The sequence below is a fragment of the Protopterus annectens genome, chromosome 1.part0 (assembly GCF_019279795.1).
Source record: "Protopterus annectens isolate FY-2018-M chromosome 1.part0, PAN1.0, whole genome shotgun sequence".
In the NCBI taxonomy this organism is placed as follows: Eukaryota; Metazoa; Chordata; order Ceratodontiformes; family Protopteridae; genus Protopterus; species Protopterus annectens.
In genome coordinates, this window is record NC_056725.1 from 1782997106 (window position 1) to 1783022207 (window position 25102).

The following is a 25102-nucleotide window of genomic DNA, read 5'->3' on the forward strand; positions in this document are numbered from 1 at the left end:
TTAATGGCTGGGGTCCACCAGACAGGGCGCCTGCCTTTGGGGGAATGGGTCTTAGTTTTATTTGGGATTGCATGATACATGCATTCTTGAAGGTGCCCGTAGAAGGTATTTATAAAGGATTCAGTGGTGTGGGTTGTGGTTTCCACTTGCCCAGGGGCCTTGAAGGATACCACTTCAGTCTTGAGAAGTGTGAAGTTGGCTTTTGAGAAGTTCTTCACTGTGGTCTTTTGTGCAGGGGGTGGGGGCGGGATGTGGATTTCCAGTGAGATTAATTTATGGTCTGATCTCACCAATGAGGGGTATACTTCCGGTGTGGAGCATTTTGTCCCCATGTTTGTGATGATCAGGTCTAGTATATTATCTCCTCTTGTGGGAATGGTGACTAGTTGTTCCATCGCATTTGAGTTTATGAATTCTAGGAACCTTTGGGCTAGGGTGTTGGGGCTTGAGTAATGTTCCCAGTCTATGTTTGGGTAGTTGAAGTCTCCCAATATGATGGTATTTGGAGAGACATTCATACTCCCCAGTGTCTTTAGGAAGGCTGAGTGGGGTTCCTGAGTTTGAGAGGGTGGTCTGTAGCATGCTACAAACTGTAGGGCAGTTTTGCCTATGGTTAGTTGCACCTGGATGGTCTCCGATGCTTCGTGCGTTGCCACTAACCTGGAGGTGTGGGTATCTTTGATGAATATGGATGCCCCCCCTCCTTTTGTGGTTCGGTCCAAGTTTTGGGGCCGGAAAGCATGATATGAGGTAAAACCTGGAAGTGCTGGGGTGCTCTCAGGAGCCTTGAACCAGGTTTCAGTCATTGCACAGACATCAATGTTCTCCATACTGAGGAGGGCTTCGAGAGCGTGCATCTTGAGGTTTAGACTTCTGGCATTGAGCAGCATTACCCTTAGTTTTTTTTTACTTGTGTTTTCTAGGGAGGTGGGTTTGTCTTTTTAGCCTTGCCTAAAAAAGGCACTATGGGGGTGGCAAGAGCCTTGGCCAATATCCGGAAGCCCAGGGGTGACAGGTGCAAGCCATCCCTTGCGAAGCAGCGTGGCTTGTCAAGCATGTCATCCCAAGCAGACGGACATTGGATCCCCCTAGAATGACACCAGTAATTAAGCCAAGTGTTAAAGCTGATCATTTTGTCTTTGTACTGTGGCATCATTCTTGGTGAGGGTAAGATGCTGCTCAGGGTCAGGGTCATACCGGCCTCGGCTACATAACCAGAGAGCTCCTCTATGTCTCTTTTCATGTAGTCCAGGGAGGTACGTCTCAGGTCATTCACACCGGCATGGACAATGACTGAGTCATATTTGTACTTGCTTTGGAGTGACCTGAGTGCTTGTGTTATGTGGCGGATTCTAGCGCCCAACAGGCAGCTTACTGTAACCCTCTCCTTGTTCAGTCTGGTGAGTGGGACGTCAGTGTGTCTGACTATGGAGTCACCTAACAAGTGTATCTGGCATGTTGTTTGGCCTTAAGGGCTGTGACTGTTTAGCACACTGACTTTGTGAACTATGTGTTGCATGTGCTATGTCTTGAGGTAGTGGTCGCTTGGGTGTCTGCGTTGGAGGCCTCTGTTGTTTTGGTAGATTTTTAATCAGAGCCTCCGAGTATGTTTTTGTGTGTTTATGTGTTTGGTTTGCAGTTGTGATAGGTCTATGTGAGACTGGGTTTGTGGTGTGCGTGGTTACCTTCTCCTCCTGACTGGTTTTGCCAGTACTGAGTTGAGAGAGCTCAGCCTCCAGTTTGGCTATATAGTTGCATCTCTCACATATATTTGTATTTGTTGGGAGGAGGAGAGGGTTGTCTGTGTACATGAGGCAATTGTAACATTGCCTCTAGATTCCCAGATTCACCAGCTGAACAGGAGAGGACGCCAGCAACTGACCCTTCGACATGCTAGAATAGTGTAAAGGATTGCTGTGTAACTGAGTCAGAAAGGACCTATAGGGAAATGGGTACTCAGGGGGATTTAGGTGAATGAAGTACTTTCTTTTTGTTTAAGAGTGCTTTACCTGTATAAAAATGCTTTAGGAGCAAGTGCTGGACTTTTCAAATAGGGAATAGACTGTTTAGATTGCAAGTAGAGCAGTTCTAAGGGAAAAATAATGCTTTAAACTTGATTAACTGGCGCTGCCCGATGCTGCTCTATGAGCAACTTCGCGCTAAAGCGGGCTTTATAGCAGGGGGGGGGTGAAAAGAGCTAGGAATTGACCCAAATTGGCCAATAAACTACAAGTTGCTGGGTGGAACCACTCCACTAGGGACAAATAGGTTGCTCAGTGCTCCCCACTCCCACTGGTGAACAAAGAAGCTTCCTCTTATCCAAATAAGGATATGGATAGCACAGGAACTATGACAAAAGGCCAGAGATCAGCCAAATCTGAAGACTGGACTATTCTAGTTCAGTAAGGTGGGAAAACAAGGATATTTTTTTGTTTTTGTTTTTCTTTTTTTCAGAGACAGAAGAAAAAGATACAGTAACAAACAGTAAATGCTTTAAAACAGCTAGCACACTTGAGTGTGTTAGCCTAACAGTTAAATTAAACAAAAACTAACTTTTAAAGTGCAAACCGTTTAGAAGCAACACAAATACAGTATAAACAATATGCAGAGCTGATTTCAAGGGTTTTTAGGCGAAATGCAGTCGAGATACAGTAGTCAAAAAGAAAGCCAGAAAAAATACTTATAAATCAAGGAAAGTCACTATTTCACTCTCTGCTGCTTGTAGAACTCTGCAGGACACCACGAGGAGCTGTGCTGAGTCGTATACAAGCACAAAAGCGCGCTAAAGTGGGCTTTATAGCAGGGGGTTGAAAAGATCTTGGAATTGACCCAAAATGGCCAATAAACTACAAGTTGCTGGGCTGGAACCACTCCTCTAGGGACAAATAGGTTGCTCAGTGCTCCCCACTCCCACTGGTGAACAAAGAAGCTTCCTCTTATCCAAATAAGGATATGGATAGCACAGGAACTATGACAAAAGGCCAGAGATCAGCAAAATCTGAAGACTGGACTATTCTAGTTCAGTAAGGCGGGAAAACAAGGATTTTTTTTTTCTTTTTTTCAGAGATAGAAGAAAAAGATACAGTAACAAACAGTAAATGCTTTAAAATGGCTAGCGCACTTGAGTGTGTTAGCCTAACAGTTAAATTAAACAAAAACTAATTTTTAAAGTGCAAACAGTTTAGAAGCAATACAAATACAGTATAAACAATATGCAGAGCTGATTTCAAGGGTTTTTAGGCGAAATGCAGTTGAGATACAGTAGTCAAAAAGAAAGCCAGAAAAAAAATACTTATAAATCAAGGAAAGTCACTTTTTCACTCTCTGCTGCTTGTAGAACTCTGCAGGACACCACGAGGAGCTGTGCTGAGTCGTATAATGTAGTGCCCCACTGTCCCCTTCCAGATTTCCATGGCTACATAAAGAACTGGATCTCATAAACAACACCAGACTGACTTTTCTCTTAATTGTGCAAACGACGACTGAATAATTTTCTTTCTTACATCAGTTTCTGCTGATAATATATTGCATCATTTATAGTTATTTGCTATTTAGCTTTGCTAATTTAAAGATTTGTTTTCTGTCCAACATTCTCTCTGTATTGGGCTTAAACCTACCTTAAAACCTTATTGTTTTCTTCTGGTATTTTCTGTGTTATGTAGCAGTCTATTTTTAGCTTATTATATATTTCTCTTTACATCAGTGCTCATATTAATGTATTGAGGCACTGTGTTTGTCAAGTCACGGTTCAATAGTCCGTTGAATGCAGCCCATCATCTCTGAGAAGGAAACACTAAATAGACCCTGGAGCCATGACCTAGAGTGCTTGATAATCTTTTAATGTTTTTTATTTTTTTTCCTTCAAGTTGTATTTCACTGGAAATGTAACACAATGAAATGATATATATATTTATATATATATAAATATATATATATATATATATATATATTTGTGTGTATGTATGTATATATATATATATATATATATATATATATATGTATAAAAATTATTGTAAACTGTACTAAAGTTTAAAAAGCTTCAACACACAAATTAATGCCTACTAGCCAAAAGAAAAACAAAAGGACTCAAAGGATAACCAGTCACAAAAGGAAAACAGATCCCCTTGCAGTCACTTAATCAAATCCTCGCTCTAAACTCTGACACAAATTTTCTGAGTAATGGTAGTGTTAGGGAAAGGGTTTTTCTTAAGGTGAGGTGTAGGATTGGAGTTAGGTTATCACACAGTAGTAATGGGCAGAGGGGCTTCACCCCCCCCCCGCACTACCTTACTAGTGTGCGTTAACTCTGCCCCTAACCCCAACTCATACTCACAACAGAAAATCTGTCCCCTTCCCTAGTACTTACTTTAAACTTGAGCTACACACATACTCCCTAATGCCAAAATGTCAGTACTTCCAAAAGTTTTGTTATTAAAATAAAATCCTACTTAATGTAACTGCAGTCATTTATTTTCCTCCTATCAACATATGAAGCATTCAACAGTGTTTTCCATCCTTTTCCTGAGTGCATCACTCTGTTGACTAAATTGAGTTCGACAGAATGAATTACTTCCATGTATATATGGGATCCCTTAATTTTGTTGAATTGTAAATTAGTCAACCTTTTTGTCAACTTAATTTAGTTAACAATATAAAGCTGACTGTAGTTGTATGGGATCTCTGTAATACTGGGGTTGGGATGTATGCTTTTCCCCCAGTATTGATCAGTCTTGGAGTTACCAAATTTAATTAGTGGGCGGTGGCCTGCAAAAATATTTTCTATTTACATGCTGCAAGGTTATGTCCAAGAGCGTGCAAGTAAGGCATTCAAGGTTTTTTCCCTCTGTATTATTTTTTGTTGATGTTGTTCATGTCGACTGTTTGTAGTTTAGATTTTTTTTTTAGGTAGGAGTGTGTGTGTGTGTGTGTGTGTGTGTGTGTGTGTGTGTGTGTGTGTGTGTGTGTGTGTGTGTGTGTGTGTGTGTGTGTGTGTGTGTGTGTGTGTGTTTACATGTATGTATTTATGTATGTATTTTATATGTATATCTATACTGCGGTGGTGGGGCTGCAGTAGCATTGTCGCCAAATTGCAAGACGTTGTCCCGTTCGATTCTCAGCTAGAGCATCTTCTGTGTGGAGGCATACGTGAATGGGGCGTGCCTTCATTGAAGGTTGTGCATCAGGGCTGGTAACCCAGTACGTAAAAATCCACTACCAATCATTAGCGGACCGGAGTTCCGCTGTGGCGACCCCTAACCGGGGAAAGCCGAAAGACACAAAAAAAATTTATATGTATATATCTATATATATATATCTATATCTATATATATATATATATATATCTATATCTATATATATATATATATATATATATATATATATATATATATATATATATATATATATATATATATGTATGTAGATAGATACAGTGGATATACAAAGTGTACACACCCCTGTTAAAATGCCAGGTTTTTGTGATATAAAAAATGAGACCACAATAAATCATTTCAAAACTTTTCCCACCTTTAATGTGACCTATAACCTGTACAGTTCAATTGAAAAACAAACAGATCTGTTAGGGGAAAAATATAGAAAATAAGCTGGTTGTATAAATGTGCACACCCTTAAACTAATACTTTGTTGAATCTTTGACACCATGCAAGGCCCTTCATTTGCAATGTTTAATTTCAGTTAAGACAAATTTTAGTGGCCTTTTTCAAACTTATCAGACATTTAGAGATATTTCTTCCCCAGATTCTTGGATACTGAGTTGATTCCCCAGCCCAGGACAGATATTTCCCTTGCTGATCTTCCCATCTTTGGCACCAACAACAAAAAAGGATGACATCAACCATTACAATATGTATATCAGTACCCCTGTGTGTATTGCTTACTGACTCATTGGTGTTGATGGCCTTGGTTCTGTCAGTGTCAACTTCAGTGTAATTGTCATTCTCAAAGTTTGCACTTTTGATGCTTTCAACCTTGCTGGTGACTCCTAGGTTAATTCTTAGCCCTCTAGGCTTGGGCGTTAATTTAGTTCCTTCTATTTTTGGCATATCAGAGCACTTGTATTGAAGACTGGTGGTCTGACCAGAGTTGCTTTTCGGCTCCAACAAGTATCAGCACCAGTTTTTATTCAAAACCAACAGTCTTCCTTGCTGTGACTACTTCCCCCCACCCCCAAGTCGTACGCTGTGTTGATGCTAGTCTTATCTACTACTGTAGGTATTTTCTGTTGAGTCTTAAGCCCCACAGGTTACCATTCAAGAAAAGCATTGAATGAACTTCTGTAACTATCTCAGACCATTTAAGGTTCCTAAAATAAGCTCTTCCCTTTTTTTCTGACTTGCTTCCTTCAGGGGTGCATAAGAAAATGATGCAAGAGGAAGAGTCAACTATTTTGAAGAGCCCCGTCCTATAAGTAGATGATGAGGAGTACAGTGACTCTCCTGCATTCCCCCTAAGACATTACCACCACATTGACCCCCCCCCCCTCCTCACACTATATCTGGAAAGGTCCTGGATTTCTTAGAGAGGAGGCTGGCTGACTGGCACTGTGTCCTTCCCATAGCTGATATTTCAGAGACTTTCTGGTTTGCCTGACATTCTTATGGTTGCTACCAGCAATGCCTGCAGGACCCCAGATGCGGTAATCCCATTTTCTTAAAAGGTCAACTGTTCCATGTGCCTCCCAGGGAATAGATTTTATGGACAGAGGCTCCTAAATCAGTTATTTTAGAGTCAACTGCTCCTCTAAAGAAGGCATATTCACTTGAGCTTTGTGGTCCATCCACCAGATGTGGAGCCCAAGGCAGTGGACAATGTAGAGAAGCACATATATGCACTCTCCAATTTTCTTTTGAGGGCGCTTAATTGCTTAGCCCATTTGGAAGAATTTCCAACAGATGCATCCAATAAAATACTCCAACAACCAGTTGCCTTATGGATCCACAAAGTTATAAGCTTATGTCCTGGCCTTCAGCGTCAGGACTTCTGGATCCAGAAAAGCTGTACACCAGCAAGCTTTAATTAACTAACTTTGCTGAGGATGCCAAGGTGACTTTCATGAATGCCCCATGCGAGGGTCCAATTCTGTTCTGGACAGAAGTAAAGGCACATTTGGAGAATACAGAAAAGGAAGATAAGACTGTTGATGCTAATGGAATTAAATTTCAGTCTCCTCAGCAGATATTTTTTTGAAACAAAGAGCAACCTCCCATGTACTAGCCAAATGTGGTTTAGGCTTGGGTAACAGCTAAACAAGCAACAGTTTCGGAAAAATCCTTATAACAAGTGCAATTTCTAAAGAGTTCATAAGCACCAAGGTGGGAGTTCTCTGCAGATGTTAAGCAGCTATTTATCTTTTATTGGTGGCCAGCAGCACCTTGACACTTTACCTGACTGCTCCCTGCAGTAGGCAGTCAGGGCTAATTTGTTTGTGTAGAAAATCAGAAAGAACCATGGACAGATTGGTGAGGACACTTTGCATGTTACAAGATACCTTTCCACTTCATTTTCTCTAACTTCTTCTCTTTTTGAGCATCCCACCCCATCAGAATAATGTGGCAAAAACAGACATTCTAATCCTCTTTTAAAAAAAAAGCCATCCAAGACAACCCCACCAGACCAGATAATTTCTAGATATTACTCCGTGTTCTTTTTAGTTGTAGAAAGGTGAGGGCCATCTTCATAGGGGATCTTAGGAATTGTGCCAGGAAAGACAAAGAAATCAGGCCAGCTTTGAATCTCTATGGTCTAAACGCATTCATCCACAGGAAAACTCTCAAATGGTGTCTGAGCGTGCAGTTAGTCTTTTGATATGATGTTATGTAGTCCTATCTCGCCTCCATTATTACGTGTGGGTTTGGAGCCGACCCTCGGCTCCGACTTGGCCGTTTAGAAAGCCTGGAAACTTCTGATTGGCTCATGGCTAATAGGTATCCCATGATGCATGCGCACATTCCCCAGATCTCGTTTGCCACGTCTTCAATCAGAAGCTTCTTTTGGTTGGCCGTGGCCAAGTGATTTAGTTCTTTTTATTACTACTTGTTAGGAGTTTTTTCAGCTTCATGTGAAGTGCTTTTTTTATTGCTGATAGCCTTATTGTGATACCAATTTGTGTCATATTAACCGGACTTGACTTTTTACTGGATTTGACTTATTACTGCTATAAAATTCTTGGGCCTGTTGGCCTTTTTGTGTGTGATTCCAGTGAGTGTGTGCTTTTAGACTAAACCATTTTACTTGGACGTACTAGTCTGTTCCTTTTCCCTATACACTAGGTTCATTTAAGTTGGAGAACCTAGTAAAACCTCCCTTTGTTGTTTGTTGTGAGAGTTAGGGCTAGATATGTTTAAGTTAGAGGATCTAGTTCCTCTCTTGTTGAGTGAGTGTTTTGGTTGTTTCTTTCAATCGCCTATATTGCTACTGCCGTTATGTCTAAAGAACATAAAGAGCATAAACAGTCAGGATTTAAAAAGTGTATTAAATGCTCTCAAAAAATGTCCATCACTGATGGACATAACATCTGTGTGTACTGTTTAGGGGCAATGCATCTTCAAGAAACTTGTCTGTTTTGCCATTCCTTTAGTCCTAGAGTGCTTTAGGAACGGAAGAATAAGCTGATTCTAAAAGGCATGTTAAAAGCTTCCTTCGAGGAAGACCTAGCCAGTTTGTCCTCCTCTGCTAGGTCGCAGTCTTCTAGAAAAGATAAGGGCAAGACCTCAAAAAGGCCTTCTCCAGCCTCAACTTCTGTCTCTGAACCTCCACAGAAGTTACCTAAATCGGGGATGGCCTCTGTCTCTTTGGCTCCACTGTCCTTGGAGCCGATCGAGATTCTGGACACGGACCTTGCAGTATTGGCACCTAGTGCTTCAGTGCCGATCACTAGCAGTCCTCTTCAGAGCCGGTCTACAGACATTCCACCGGTCTCCCCTACTCTAAAATCGCCTATATTGCAGAGAGCGAGGTCTCCCACACTGTCCTCCAGATCCTCCAGGAGCTTATCTGAAGAAGACATAGAGAGAGTGGTGCTCAGACTCCTTAAGTCATCTGCCTTGCCAAAATTTTTATTGGCTCCGACCATTTCTGTCTCAGAGCCAACTCCTGTTACTGATCCTGCTCTTTTTCTTCCTCCAACCCAGATTGGGCCTTTAGAGCCGAAGCTGTTGGTACCGACTATAGTGCTGTCCTCGGCTCCAGCACCCCTGGTGGTTGTCTCGGAGCCGAGCTCTGCTCCGACACTGTCGGCGCCATCCGAAGCTCTTCGGTCTGGTCCAAGGGGGACACTTGGAACTGAACCTCTTCTGTGCCGAGTCTTCCTCTTGGTGCATCGGCCCGAGTGAGCTCGGATGCTACATCGTTCTGTGTACCTGAAGACTTTTGGGTCTCAACCCTTAGCTTCATGGGTGTCTCCTCCATTTGACGAATTACTGGATCTTGTGAGTCAGAAAGCATGGCAGACTTCTGATGCAGTGGAACCGGTCCTCAGGAGACCGAATAAATTTCTCTCCGCCCCTAAAGACAGAGTTTTTATCCAAGGGGTTACCTGTTGATGTCATGGTGGTGGCGGCGGCCACCAAGAAGGAGCTAGCAGAGACTTCTTCTATCCATCCACCTAATAAGGAATCCCAAACGATGGATAGGTACGTGAAGCGTATCTTCTCTTCAGCGGCTTTTACACTCCAATCACTGAACTATCTATCACATTTTACGAGACTTCAGAGAGATCCCCTAAAGGAGTTAGGAGATGCTCTTCAGAGTACCTCTACTGAAGCAGTCCCATCTACAGTGTCAGCTTAGTTGGCTACCCTCACATCTGTTGTTAACTCCTCCATGCGGCTGATCTCATATGCAGCTGATGGTGCGAGTAGGGCGGTGGGTTCAGGAGTCTCATTAAGGAGACATTCCTGGATGCGTCTGTGCAACTTTGCTGAGCCTTTCAAGTCTACATTCACCAATGCTCCCATGGACGGATCCTCTTTTTTGGACCCAAGGTGAAAGATACCCTCACCAGGTGTGAGCAGGAAGGCAAGACTCTCTCTGCCGTGGAAGTCCATTTTACCGTTCCTTCTAGACCTTACCCTAAAGGTCAGAAGAGTGGCAAAATGTGGTTCAAGAAATCACAGAGACCTTTCCAGGACGCACAAGGTGATTCCTCCTTCAGAGGCAGGAGAGGAGGAAATAATGGTAGACATCGCCCTAGAGGCAGGGGAGGTCCACAAAATCAGGGAAGTCACGATTCCTTTCGTGACCTTCCCTATCAGCGTTCCTGATGTGGAACCCGACTGTGCGTCTCTGGAGCCGGTCGGGGGTCGCCTGTCATTGTACCCAGAAGCCTGGATAAATCTGACTCGAGACAAGTGGGTACAAGACATTATCACCAGAAGTTACTCTATACCCTTTTCCCTTCCAACACGCCCTCCCAAAAGGATCCCAGATGTACTACCCAATCACAGGGATCAAGTGGCTATAGAGATAGAAAAGCTGCTATTAAAAAGAGTCATCCAAAAGGTCCCAACAGACCAGACAGGATTCGGAACATACTCCAGGGTCTTTTTAGTTCCAAAAAGAACAGGGGACTGGAGACCCATCTTAGATCTTAGCAGGTTAAACGAGCATGTAAAGAAGTCCAAGTTCCAAATGGTCATGCTACAATCCATACTCCCTTTGTTAGGAAGAGACAGCTGGATGTGCTCAATAGATCTCCAGGATGCCTACTACCACATAATGATGGACAAAGCATCAAGGAGCTACCTACGCTTCTGGCTGGGAGCCAATCATTACCAGTTTCGGGCGCTGCCCTTTGGTCTCAGCACAACCCCCCGGGTGTTCACCAAGTGCATGGCAGTAGTCACAGCTCATTTGCGGCGTCAGGGAATCCAAGCCTTTCCATACCTGGACGATTGCCTCCTGACCGCCACCACCAGGCATCGCCTAGTTCAATCGAGAGATTCCACAATCAAGCTCTGTTCCCAGTTGGGAATCTCGATAAACTGGGAAAAATCTTCTATTTTGCCCACTCACTCTATAACTTTTATAGGAGCAAACATAGACACGGTCGATATGACAGCCAGACTACCTACAGACAGAATACAGAATCTTGTGCAACAAATTTACAGGATACTTCCCAGCTGAAGAGTCAAAGCGAAGTTGGTGTTGAAGCTTCTCGGAACTATGGCATCAACCATAACCTTGGTACCTTTAGCAAGACTACATATTAGAATACTCCAATGACTCCTGTCATCCCAGTGGTCGTTTCAGCAGTTGCCTCTACATCATCAGATTCTGATTACAGGTTCTTGCAAAAAGGACTTACATAGGTGGATTCAACCAGGTCATCTTACCACAGGGACTCCCTTTGTACCGCACCAACCCGTTGCCACTGTGACCATGGATGCCTCTGAGATAGGGTGGGGGGGGGGCATTATCTTGGCAAGACTGCCCAAGGCACATGGCAAGAGCTGGAGGCCAATCTGCATATCAGTGTCCTAGAGATGAGAGCGGTGCTTCTAGCATTGCAAGCACTTCATGACTTTCTCCCTCTAGGGACGATAGCTATCCAGCCTGACATGTCAGTGGTCTGCTATCTAAACAAACAAGGTGGGACCAGATCATACACCTTATGTCAAGAGGACCTGCGAGTTTGGAATTGGGAGATTTTTTTCCCAACGCTTTCTCATTGCAGTGCACATCCCGGGGACTTCCAACGTGATAGCGGACAAGATAAGCAGGGCAATATTGTTACCTCACAAATGGTCCTTGAACCAGAAAATAGCCAGTATGATCTTCCACAAGTGGGGACAACCCTGCTGCGACCTCTTTGCCAACCTCATCAACACCAAATGCAGCACCTTTTTCTCTCTTATCCCCCCTCCGGGAGAGTCTTCAAGAGATGCACTAGCCCACGATTGACTCCAGGACTCCTTTATGCTTTTCCTCCTTTTCCACTCATCCCCAAGGTCATACAGAAAGCAGTGTTGTTGGGAAGCAAGATGATCCTCATCACTCCTTATTGGCCTTGTCAGATTTGGTTCCCTTTTCTCGGGCCTCATTTGTTAGACTACCCATAGACTCGGGACCCAATGCCAGACCTCCTGACACATGTCAGGTTCTCTTCACTCTAGTTTTCACACTCTCAAACTGATAGCATGGCTGCTGCAGTTCCGTCACTAGTCAGGCTTCATGATTTGTCTCCAGCTTTAACTCATATTATTACCTCTTCTCACAAGCCTTCAACCAGAAAATGATATCATAGTAAATGGAAGAGATTTTCTATATGAGCACACAATAGAGAAGTTGATCCATTTACAGCTTCCATTACTAATCTTCTAGAGTTTCTTTCAGAACTCTTTCACCAAGGTTCAGCGGCTGCTACATTCCGAGTTCAACTAGCAGCAATATCTAATTTTCATGTGGGGATTAATGATTCCAGTCTTATGTCTCACAAACTGTGCAAATCCTTTCTTAAAGGTTCCATGATGTTAAGACCTCCTGTGCAAGACCCTGTTCCTCCTTGGGACCTGAATCTAGTCCTGTCTAGACTTACTCTGCCACCCTCTGAACCAGCCCATAGTTGTCAGTTGAAATTTCTGTCTTGGAAGACTCTTTTTCTGGTAGCAATAACCTCAGCCAGATGAGTTTCTGAATTACAGGCTGTGTCTGTTAAACCTCCGTATTTAATTTTTCACAAAGATAGGGTCTTTCTCCGGACCAACCCTTCTTTTATTCCTAAAGTCTGTTCTCAATTTCACTTAAACCAAACAATTGAATTGCCAGTGCTCTTCCCTAATCACACCAATAAAGCAGAGTATACATTCCACCGATTGGATGTGCACAGGCAACTACGTTTCTATATCCACCGGACCAAAGGATTTAGAATATCAGAACAGCTGTTTATTTCCTTTGCTGAGGTGAGAATGGTCTTGCCAGTTTCCAAGGTTACACTTTTGAACTGGATCCCTAGTTGTATTTCCTTTATTTACAGTTCGCAGGAAAATGAGTTACCCTTTAAAGTCAAAGCGCATTCCACCAGGTCCTTCTGTACTTCTGCTGCTTTCCAAGCCAGGACACCTATTGATAATATATGTGCAGCAGCAACATGGGCTACCCCTCATACATTCATTTCCCATTATAAATTGGATTTAACTTCCAGAGGTAGAGCCTCGTTTGGTTCCACGGTACTCAGGAGTGTCATCCAGTGAGCCACCCATTCAAGATTCTAGGGACGCTGTCCCACACGTAATAATGGAGGCGAGATAGGACTACATAACATAAAGAAGTTATGTACTCACCATAACGTTCCATGTATGTAGTCCATCTCGCTGAACATTATTACGAACCCACCCACCAGCCCCCTTCCGAGGATCTGGATACAGTTTTTCCTTTTTCTACAGTGTTTTTACCACAAGGGCGCTTTTTATTACAGTTTATTCTTCCAGACCTTTGTCCTTTTTCCTGTCTTATCCTGATAGACTAGTAGCAAACAAGATCTGGGGAATGTGCGCATGCATCATGGGATACCTATTAGCCACGAGCCAATCAGAAGTTTTCAGGCTTTCTAAGCGGCCGAGTCGGAGCCGAGGATCGGCTCCGAACCCACACTTAATGTTCGGCGAGATGGACTACATACATGAAATGTTATGGTGAGTACATAACTTCTTTTTCTTTAGACCTCCAAGACACCTGTCTCCACATAGCAATTGTGAAGGGATATCTGTACTTTATAGCTGGAGCCAGTCACTTCAGTTCCAGATGTTTCCATTTGATCTCGCCTCATCCACTGGTGTGTTCACTATTTGCGTAGCTTTGGTAGCAGTGCATTTGCAGGGAGCCAAAGGGTTTATGTATGCTGATAACTATCTCCTAGTTGCCCCATATGTAGATCATATTATGACATTTGAGTTTCTGATCAGCGTATTCCATTCTCTGACAGTAATGTTGATCTGGCAAAGTCCCATTTATAACCTGTATGCATATATATACATATATATATATATATATATATATATATATATATATATATATATATACATACACTTGTTTATAGGCTGCAGTTAGAGCACAGTCCCCTGTGGACTGAATGCAGCTGTTGAAGCAAAAGTATCTGCTTTTTTGTATTCTGCACATTTCACAGCTTATGTTTATCTCTAATTGCTAGGTCTAGTAGCAGCAGCAGCCAATACCCATGGTTTGTTATGCAAGATTCCACTTATCAACTACTCTTAGAATGTGTTCTCTCCTATCTTGCAGGCCTGCAGAAGTCATTATTTAACATGGTGGATGGGCACCACCAATATTGCCTTAGCAATACCTTTCCCACCTATTTCTTCCATGGCAACAGTCACTAAGGATGCATCAGTTTTGGGTTGGGGTCTAAAACATTTAAACAAGCAAGCAGTTCAAAGTATTTTGATGTACCTGGTGCTTTTCCTTTCACCTCAGTTTATGGGAAATGAAAGCATTCTTGCTGGCCCTCCCAGCTGTTAATGAGGTGTTGCATGTGCTTCAGGGTTTGATTATCTCTGCTTCAGTTTTACCTGCTGGGTGACTATGAACAAGTAGTCACTCAATCAGACTACTTCCTGGGCTGAGTTTGTAAAAGGTCTGTGTGGAGCAGTGCTCTATCTTGGTTAACAAATACATATTTAGAATGAATGAGTGCAAAAATGACTGAATGATATTTTTGCAACATATCTATGCATGTGATCTTTTCCGAATACCTTTGCAAACCACTGTAAGATGGACCTCTTTGCTAGACCTGGATTTGCTTTGGGTGCTACCATTCTCAAAGGTATGTCCTTCTAGGGGATAATGCTGGATGCATCCTACCGTGGAAAGAACCTCAGATGTGAGGAAGAAGAGCAGTAGGCCTACTATGAGACTTAGCAGCTTGAGGAAGTTTGAACTGTGAGCTGTCCTAATGCCTGTAACCTTTGCCTTAATAATTGTTAAGGATGGGACCACTCTTGCTACTGTAGTGTTTTGTGGAGTACATCGCATTTGAATTCACAGTACATTTGAGGTGCATCATACATGTGTAACAACAATATGGAGGTAATAGTCATTACTTTGTGGCCTGTTCAAGTATTATGATAAATGTATTACCTTTCTGGTTGCTTCTATGCTCTGTGATGAGAAGTCTGAGTGCAGTGTGTTTTTGAAGCATAAGGATGGCAGTGAGATATATTTCCAGGCAGGTGTTGTTGCTGCAAAGTTATTATATTCATTTGGGAGGTACCTGCCCATATCTGTAGGAGCTAACAGTGAAAAATGTAAAGCTAAATAGCTTGCTGAGGAAGTAGGCCTGTTTAGTGGATATAATCATTTTTTTTATTAATGTTAGGTTTTTGTACTACTACTTTTTTATAATGTATCTTGAAGCATATTCTTTTATATTAACCATCTTTCCCTCCCCCTCCGTATCCTTTTTTGTTGGTTGATTTCCTCCCAAATAAGAAATGAAGAAGTAATTTATTTAATTTTGTCTGTTAGGCAGATCCAGTTAGGCCTCTTGCCTTTGCTTAGGGAAGATGTGACGGTATATGTCACAGGCTCCGACATTAACATGGGCTGCCAGTTAACTTTCAATTAACAGAGTATTTGTCCTTGAGGTAGTAGTGTTCCCAAGAATATTTTCCCTTGTAAATCTAAGACCTGTGAATGCTAATTTGGAGACATTCTCATTCCAAAATACATTTCTACTTGTAGTGGATGAGAAATAGTTTCAGATGATCAGTGGTTAGTGTGTGTGTGTGTGATATTTATACATTGTATTATTTTTTTGCCTAAGACAGCTGGTTTGTTTTAAGCAAACTGTTAATATTCTTTATTCTTATTACAGTGGGGGAAGAAAGGTTTGGCCGTTCTCTTCTGCATATTGCAATTTTTAGCAATGACATGGTAAGAAGCACTTGTTTATTAATAATTATGAATATTGTCACTGTATGGGCATATTTGTATTTTCTGTATAAACTGCAGGTAAGAGTTTATTATGTAACCATTACCAACAGAAAACATTTTTTTTTTATTTTGAAGTTTAAATGTTTACGCATACACTGACAATGAAAATGTTTAAACAACTTAATGAAGTAGTGTACCCCTACATTTGGAACTTCATTTTCCCTTCAAAAAATGAAGGAAAAAACTCTTATTCGCCTCCATCTTCCTCGAAGGAATGCTACTTTGTAAACCTCCATAGACTGTGGAGACAGATCACAATGCCTACCAGTCATTATCCATCTGTTCCCCAGAAAATGTCACACTTGGAGAGGTCATTAACCTTATGGGGAAATTTAATTGTTAAGGGGACCAAGAGCATTTCCTTTCTGTAAAGAGATGTTATATGTTCTTAAATGTCTGAAGCACCTCACTCTTAGATCATGTGTTAGAATTCCTCCAAAACTTCAAGAATGTTAACAAAGAGAGCTTTTAAATCTGCTGGCCTAAAAGTGGTTCAGGTTTTATAAGGTTCCTTTATAGAGCCAGAACCCTTACAGGAGCTAAATGTCATGTCTAGTAATTATTACCATATGCTTGGCTGCATGGATCAGAGGGGTGAAACCGTGCTTGGAGCCTATTTGACTAGGGTTTGATCAGCAGCAATGATACTGTAGGAGCCTGACAGGGAGGGGGAGAATTGAAGAGATGCGTCTTGCTTGCCTTTCCCCAGGGGATGGTAGGAAGGTTTTGTGTGCATCAAGATCGCATTGTGATCTCTCTGTAAATTACCAGAAATCCCCCTATTTGTGCAGTGAAGGGAGGGGTAAAACCACTCAAAGTAAATGCTTTTTGCAGAAGTGAGGAGACCACTTCCTTTGATAGCTCATTGTATGCCTCTCCTTGGCACCTAGCCACATGCACATTAGTTGGGGCCAGAGAGAAAGAAAACTGTGAATTACTCCTGATAGCATTTAACTGAAGGCTGTTCCAGGTTAACTCATGGGGAACAAGTAGATCAATTGGCCAAGAGGGGACTCTTGGTCAGCAGACAGTTGAATTAAGTGCCAGAACAACAACAAAAAAAAAAACTATTACCTTGCCAGCAGACAGGTGAAAACTGTGTGCATTTGCGTGTGTGCAATTGCAAATATATAGCAGTAGATGTGCACATAAATGCATATAAGGGGAATGTGGCAAAACCCACAGTCCTAGGATGTGCCAAAATTGGATGTCATGGAAACAATTTTGTATGCATTTTTTTTTTTTATTTTTCTTGTCACTCTTTTTGTCCTACTGCCTGTCAACTATCAGTTCCCTCCTGGACATTTGTTTGATACGTTACCCATCACCGTCATTCATGAGACTTGATTGGCAGGAGCCATCATTTAGACAGCCACTGTGGTAGTCTGAGGGGTTTTGTCTTAGCCCGATATTCCTCACAGCCAGCTGCGGATTCATAGGGTGACATGCTATAGGATGTCCCCTTCGGTTGTTACTTACTTTAGCAAGGAATGCTGCCATGAATTATCCCTGACCCTCCTCTCAAGCATGGATAGTGGTTTTCCCAGTCTCCACTGGAGAAGCTGCGGTTCTTTTCTTGCTTCTAAGCATCAGGTACTCTGCCCAGCTCTTCAGAAGAGCAAGCTGAGCCACACCTTTTCATTCACCTCCCTTCCTATCTGTCTTCTGCAGTGCCAGGGCTACTAATCAAACCAGTCACCTGGGTCATATTAAGAGCTCCATCCTTGTTTGCCATGGAGCTAAGCAACCTTGTACATAATTTTGTGATAGGATGTGTTAAAAATACTTTTTGTAAATATTGCTGTATATAAAATGTTGGCTGTTCAAAAAAAAAAAAAAGTTTCTTTTAAGCAGTGCTGTCAACATGTAATTACCTCTTTAGTTTAATGGATAAAAAGGAGGGCTATGGCTCTGGACTTTAGAGAATTAGGCCTCTCATTGCAGGAGTTTTTTTTTACCTCTTAAATTGGCTGTGGGTGGTCTGCTGTGGAACAGATGAGATGAGACTGTCTCAAGGAACAAATTGATTGATTGGAGATAATCCACTGAAGCATCTAGTCAGGTGAAAGCTACCCAAGTATATTTTGGAAGTAATCCTAAAGTGGTATGATAGACTATAAAGTTTGTGTAACTTATGTTCATATTCTGAAGGAGAGTTTGCACCACTGAACTTTCATTTTTCTATTTTAATATTTTTATGGACTAAATGCTTCTGTTGCCTTGTTTTGATATGACAATGTATACTATATACTTACTTTTTTACTTTTTATAAATGCCATATAGCAGCTGTTCGCAGTGGACTGCAGCCAACTGCAAGGCTCATCATCAAGGTAACCATGATAGAGATTGGCTCCCCTTCATAGTGTGGCTCCTTGTAACCATGTGATACCGTCACCCCATTTGGCTTGAGGTTCAAGCTTACCTGCTTAGACAGTGGATGCCTGCATTTACAGACTGGGCCCCAATTGTTCCCAGGCTGGAGAACTGCATGAGAACTTGGTCATCAGTGCAAAGGGATTTTTTTTCTGATAAACCTGCTTACCACCCATGCCAGATGATGAGCATATCTACAGTACCAGGCTGTTATATGCACATTCCCATGAGTTTCTCAAATAAGTACAGTATACACTGCAAACACATGCATGTCACAACCCTTTGTGCTGCTTGAATGATTGCTGCTGATGTTCTCAACCTATACCAACTGCCACAGCTACTTACTGTGTCAGTAATGTGGTAGGTCCACCTATCTTTATCTGTTAGATGATGGAGCCAGCAATGACCACACATTCCCACATGGTTTCATGTTTAACATTCAGGGCTTTAAACTACTTGACTCGTGATGCAGGATAGAGCTGCATTCAAGATCAGCTTACTGCCCTTTCTTCATTCTGCTTCCAAGAAAAGCATACTGTGCTTTCTCAGTTCTTTCACCAAGAAAAAGGTATACAAACTTATTTCCACTGCCAGTGGATGAACCTGTGTAATGGCATGCACTTATGACACTGTTGTGTTCTTTGGGTCATCAATAAAAGAAGAAATTAAATCTTTGTTGCTCGAGCACTAATAATAAATAAGCTTAGCAGGCAACTCCAATGGCTCACATCTTCACAGTGATCTTGTCTCGCTCTCACTCTCTCTCTCTTTCTTTCTCTTTCACTTACTCTTTCTCTCTCTCTGTAATTTGTTTTTGCCTGAGATACTTGTACTGCATGTGATTGAATTGATAACTTCATGCTGCAGCAAAGGAAACCACCTTAATTCCTCAGCCAGTGGAAGAGGCCACAATACCTTTACTGGTGTCATTGAGAACATCTTCTCTGAGCAACTTTTAATGCTTCCCATAACTCCAGTAGAAGATGGATTAAAACATTTGATCTGAAGTAGGCAGACTTCATTCGTCTGCAACCTGTGGGTATCGGATCCGACCTCGGATCCGAGCCGGCAATTCAAAAGCTTAGGCTCCGAGCTCCTAGCTCCTCCCTCTTACCCATAACCCCTTGCCAAGCCCTGACTGACCTCAGATTTCGTTTGCCGCTTTTCAAGAAGCAACGGAATTCTAGAGCTCCTGGCGTTGGCGAGATAAGATTAGATTTTTTTGACAGAAAAAGTTTTCAAATTCTCTGTTTTTGTTATTAATCTAGTTAGTGTTGTGTGTGGTTAAGGCTTTCCTCCCTCTTTAGTTAATTTTTCTCGGGTTTTCGTAGTTTGTTTGTGTGTGTGTGTATTTAGGCCTTAGGTTTGTGATGTCTGAAGCCCCTAAGGCTGTTTTCTCGAAATGTACCGAGTGTGGCCATAAGCTGTCCCCAGCGGATGGCCACACTCGGGCGTTAAATCTTGGGGTTGAACACCTGTCTTCTGGTTGTACCATTTGTGCAGGGTTCAACCCCGGCTTTAAGGGAACGGAGGTCGGTTGGTGCTGGCGGGTCTTTTACCCCAGATACTGCTTCGGCCTCTGCCCTCCATTCAGCAACCTGTTGCTGTGAGTTCTCCCTCCGGCTGGGACTCAACCTCCCTTAAAGTTGCCGGAGGAAGGATTCTTCTAGGGAAAGACAGAAGGAGAGGCACAGGGAGAAGCACCACAAGAGGAGAGCCGAAACTTCTAGTTCGGCTCCTCCATCTAAGCGGGCCTCCCCTGTGCCTTCTAGCTTTCCTCCTCCTCGGCTCCACTCCCCTCTGTTCTCTCCTGGACCCGAGGAGGAGGAGGCTAGCCCTTCCAGGAGGTCACCGAGGCGGCTCTCTAGGTCCGCTTCGGTGGCCTCCTCTAGATCGACTTTTTCAATGAGCGAAGCTGATATGGACCGGATGATGAGGAAATTCATCCAGGCCCAAATGCAAATGGGAGTGCTCCTAGCCCCCCCCCCATCCGGGAGGGGCTTCGACCCCTTTTTTCGCCCCCTTAGCTCCTTCTCCGACCCATACCACGGGTTCGGAGCTATCGGCGCCGTGCAGATTTGGATCCGGGGGTGGGTCGGATCCGATAGGTCGGCGCACCTCGGATCCGTCCCATCCCTTGAGTGCTTCGGGTACTTCGGACCCGACCTCTCGAGCCGAGGCCGAGCCTCGGATCCGAGGAGCTGGTGTGTCTTCGGCTCCGTCCAGGTCGGAGCACACTGGTCTCGGATCCGGCGGTTTCGCTCCGACTCCGATCCGCGTCGGATCCAGTGGGGTCGGCTCTCGGGGCTTAGAGAAGCTGGCTCCCCCTCGGCTTTCAACGTTATGGAAAGGGCACTGTCGAGGACATCCGGACCCCTGGTCCCTGCCACGGCTCCATCCGCACTCCATTGCAGTTGGGCCAGGCCCCCACCAGCGGTCCCAGGGACAGCCCGCCTCGATGTCCCAAGTGGTTCCCTTGGAACATCCAACTGCTGAAGAGTACTCCTCGGACAGCCCCGATGAAGTACCTCGAAGCGTAAGTGCAAGAGGAGGCACATGGACTCCCCTGAGTCCGTCACTGAAGACACGGACTTGGATGAAGGGGAAGGCTCCCCTAGGTCACCCCCTGAGGACGTCTCATTTGGAGACATCATGGAGATGTTAAGGATCAGGGGTGGGTGGTCTGCCCCCAAGGCTTCTTCGGACGAGTCTGTGTTCTTGGAGGCATTCGAGGCGGGCCCTTCTACCTCTTGGGTGTCCCCTCCTGCTGACCCCCTGGTGGATCTTATATCCATCAGGGCGTGGAAGGATCCGGACACCATTGAGCCTATCCCTAAGCGCCCGGACCGCATTCTTTCTCCTCCATCAGACCGCACTCACTGGAGTAAGGGTCCCCCAGTAGATGCCATGATGATGGCTGCAGCCACGAAGAGGGAATTGGCCCAGGAGAGTCCCTCCGTCCATCCTCCGGGCAAGGAGTCCCGTTCGATGGATCACATTGGGAAGCGAGTTTTTAGTTCAGCGACCTTCTCCTTGAGAGCGCTGAACTACATGGCACATGTCATTAGGATGCAGCGGGATCTGATTAAAGAATACGCTGCATCTCCCGAGTCCATCTCGGTGAGGATAAACAGGTTTACTCCACCCGAATGGCCACTCTCAGATCAGTATCCAATACATCTATGCGGCTGCTGTCTCATGCTACTGAGGGAGCCGCTAGAGCCAGCGGAGCAGGCCTAGTCATGAGGCGACAGGCCTGGCTCCGCCATTGTGATTTTGCAGAGCCCTTCAAGGCGACCTTCGCGAATGCCCCTTCGATGGTTCTGCCTTGTTTGGCAAGACTGTTCGCGAGACATTAGTCCAGAGCGAAAAGGACGGGAAGACGCTGTCTGCCGTCGGAGTCCGCTTCTCAGCTCCCCAGAGGTCCTTTTCTAAGAACCAAAAGGGACAGAAGAAGATGTGGTTTCGGAAGTCGCAGCAGTCCCAACCTGCTCCGGATAACCAGTCCTTCCGTGGCAGAGGAGGACAGGGAGGTCGTCGTGCCAGAGGCAGGGGGGCTCCTGGCAATTTTGGGTCCAGAGAACCCTTCTCTGAGAGACCCACGCAGCAGCCCTGAAGGGTTGCCCGGCTGTCCATCTCTGGAGGCAGTCGGGGCGGTTTCGATGCACCTGACTTCTTGGGAGTCCATAACAACAGACAGTTGGGTGCTTCGACTTATATCCAGAGGATATTCAATACCCCTATTCAAGATTCCCAAATCTCGCAGCCTCCCAGATGTTCCACCCGACCAAAGGGAGGCGGCAGCTATCAATCGAGCAGCTGCTAGAAAAAGAGCCATCCAGCGCCCCCAGATCAAGCCGGATTAGGGTTTTACTCCAGGTTCTTTTGGTGCCAAAGAAGACGGGGACTTAAGACCAATCTTAGACCTTTCCCAGTTGAACCTGTCAGTAACCAAGCAAAGTTCGGATGGTCACCCTGCAATCTATACTCCCCTCTTGAGGGAGAACGACTGGATGTGTTCCATAGACCTCAAGGATGCGTACTACCACATTCGGATGGACAGACGATCCAGGAGGTTTCTTCGCTTCCGGCTGGGAGCCAGTCATTATCAGTTCAGGGTCCTCCCCTTGCTCTCACCTCAGCCCCCAGGGTGTTTACCAAGGTGCTAGCGGTGGTAGCGGCCCACCTGAGGCTCCAGGGATTACAGGTCTTTCCGTACCTGGGCGACTGGCTCCTGACGGCATCATCAAGGCATCTTCTGTGCTCAGCCAGGGATTACTTTCTTCAACTAGCACCAAGGCTGGGCATAACGATCAACTGGGAGAAATCTTTTCTGAATCCAACTCAAATTATAGATTTCATAGGAGGAAGACTAGACACCAGATCAATGCGAGCCTTCCTCACCCCAGACCGTATCGCCAGCCTGAAGTGTCATGTGACAGCAATCCTGCAACCATCTCCAACTGCAGCTTCGGTCCTGAGGGCCCTAGGTTCTATGGCGGCAGCTATCCCGCTTCTAATTCATGCCCGTTTATGCATGCGGGTTCTTCAATGGACCCTTCAAGTTCAGTGGTCTCCTCTTTGTTCGTCTCTAAACGCTCCGATTGCGGTCAGCAGAGCGTGCAGGGACTCCCTTCTGTGGTGGCTTCTTTCTCCGGAGCCCCTGGCAGGGAGACCTTTTTGCGCTGCATTTCCCCGAGCCACAGTGACCACGGACGCTTCTTGCCTCGGGTGGGGGGGGGCATTCTGCGGGAAAGATTGTCCAAGGCACGTGGAATCCCACAGAGACGTCATTGCATATAAATGTCCTGGAAATGAGGGCGGTGCTCCTAGCGTTGCAAGCACTTCACCACGTTCTTCCTTCAGGGACTATTGCGATTCAGACAGACAACATGTCGGTAGTCTGGTATATCAACAAGCAGGGAGGAACCAGGTCTTACCCCCTTTGTCGAGAGGCCATGAGAGTCTGGGAATGGGCAATTTCCACCAAACGCTTTCTGGTAGCAACGCACATTCCGGGAAAGTCCAACATCCTTGCGGACAAGCTCAGTCGCACCATCCTTTCTCCACACGAGTGGTCCCTCAATCTTCAAGTAGCGAAGAAGATTTTTGCCGTTTGGGGGCAACCCTGTTGCGATCTTTTTGCTTCTCCCTCAAACGCCAAATGCGACAATTTTTTCGCTCTGCTTCCCCCACCAGGTGAGTTCCCGAGGGATGCTCTGGTGCATGCTTGGCCTCCCGGTCTCCTTTATGCCTACCCTCCACTTCCTCTGATGCAGAGGCTTCTGCAAAAAGCCAACAGTTTGGGGAGCAGAATGATTCTCATTGCCCCATTCTGGCCTCGACAACCTTGGTTCCCCTTTGTATGGTCTCACAAAATCAATCCACCATGGATTCTGGATCCAATTTCGGATCTCATCTCTCACCCTCTGGGAATGCCAGTTCCCAATCTGCGGACCCTGAAGTTGACAGCTTGGCTGCTCCAATTCCAACCTTAATTAGGACTCCTGGTATCTCTTCACCGGTCAAGGCCATTTTGGTGGCTGCTCATAAACCTTCCACCAGACAGGTTTATCGGAGTAAATGGAAGAGGTTCTCTATATGGGCAGGACAGAGAACTGTGGATCCTTTTTCAGCACCTATGTCTGCGGTGCTGGATTTTCTAACAGACCTCTTTCATCAAGGGGCTAGTTCTTCCACGATTAAGGTACAATTGGCGGCTATCTCGCATTATCACATTGGTCATGACACAGCTCCCCTTATGACAGCGAAATTATGCAAAACTTTTCTCAAAGGAGTTTTTTTGTTAAGGCCTCCAGTCAAGGAGGTTGTACCGCCTTGGGACTTGTCTTTAGTCCTGCAGGCCCTTACTGCTCCTCCCTTCGAGCCTGCAGCTTCTGCTGATTTAAAATACCTTTCCTGGAAGACTGCCTTTCTGGTAGCTATCACTTCAGCCAGAAGGGTGTCTGAGCTTCAGGCACTATGTGTCAAACCGCCTTATCTTTCTTTCTTCCCTGATAGGGTGTGCCTCAGGACCAATCCATCTTTTCTTCCGAAGGTCTCTTCTGAATCCAATATTAACCAGTCAATCAATTTGCCTGTGTTTTTTCCCAAGTATTCAAACAAAGGAGAATACAAATTGCATTCCTTGGATGTTCATAGACAATTACGTTTTTATATTAACAGGACAGCTGGCCACAGGAAATCAGATCAGCTGTTCGTCTCCTTTGCTAAATTTGCTCTGGGTAAAGCAGTATCTAAAGTCACTCTATCTAAATGGATTGCTAATTGCATTCTGCAGGCATATGACACTTCAGGCAGACCTGCTCCTCAGAGGGTTACGGCTCATTCTACTAGGGCAGTTTCTACGTCAGCCGCCTTTAAGTCCCGTGTTTCGTTGGATGATATCTGCGTGGCAGCTACTTGGGCCTCGCCTCATACTTTTATTTCTCATTACAAGGTGGATGTTGTTTCTAGAGGAAGAGCATCCTTTGGCTCAGCGGTGCTCGGAACATCCTTCCATGACGGCCCAAGATTCAGGTAGCTAGGGACTCTGTCCCACAGGTTGCAGACGAATGAAGTCTGCCTACTTCAGATTTAGAAGTTATGTACTCACCATAACGTTCCATCTGAGTAGGTGACTTCATTCGGATGCAACCATCCCCCCCTCCATCCCCCTGACCTTTATAGAGCGAGTATTTATGCTGTTTTAGTGTACTGTGGTCAGTATTTTGAGGCAAACTCAATCTGAGGTCAGTCAGGG

At 44.5% G+C, this 25102-nt stretch overlaps 1 protein-coding gene across 1 annotated transcript in view; it reads left to right on the plus strand.

The window, feature by feature from the left end:
- Positions 1-25102, plus strand: part of SFT2D1 (SFT2 domain containing 1) — a 753002-nt gene that overhangs the window by 416800 nt on the left and 311100 nt on the right. Inside the window, exon 6 of the mRNA XM_044069517.1 lies at positions 15848-15906. Coding sequence (XP_043925452.1) covers positions 15848-15906 — 59 coding nt within the window. The remainder of the gene's footprint in view (positions 1-15847; positions 15907-25102) is intronic.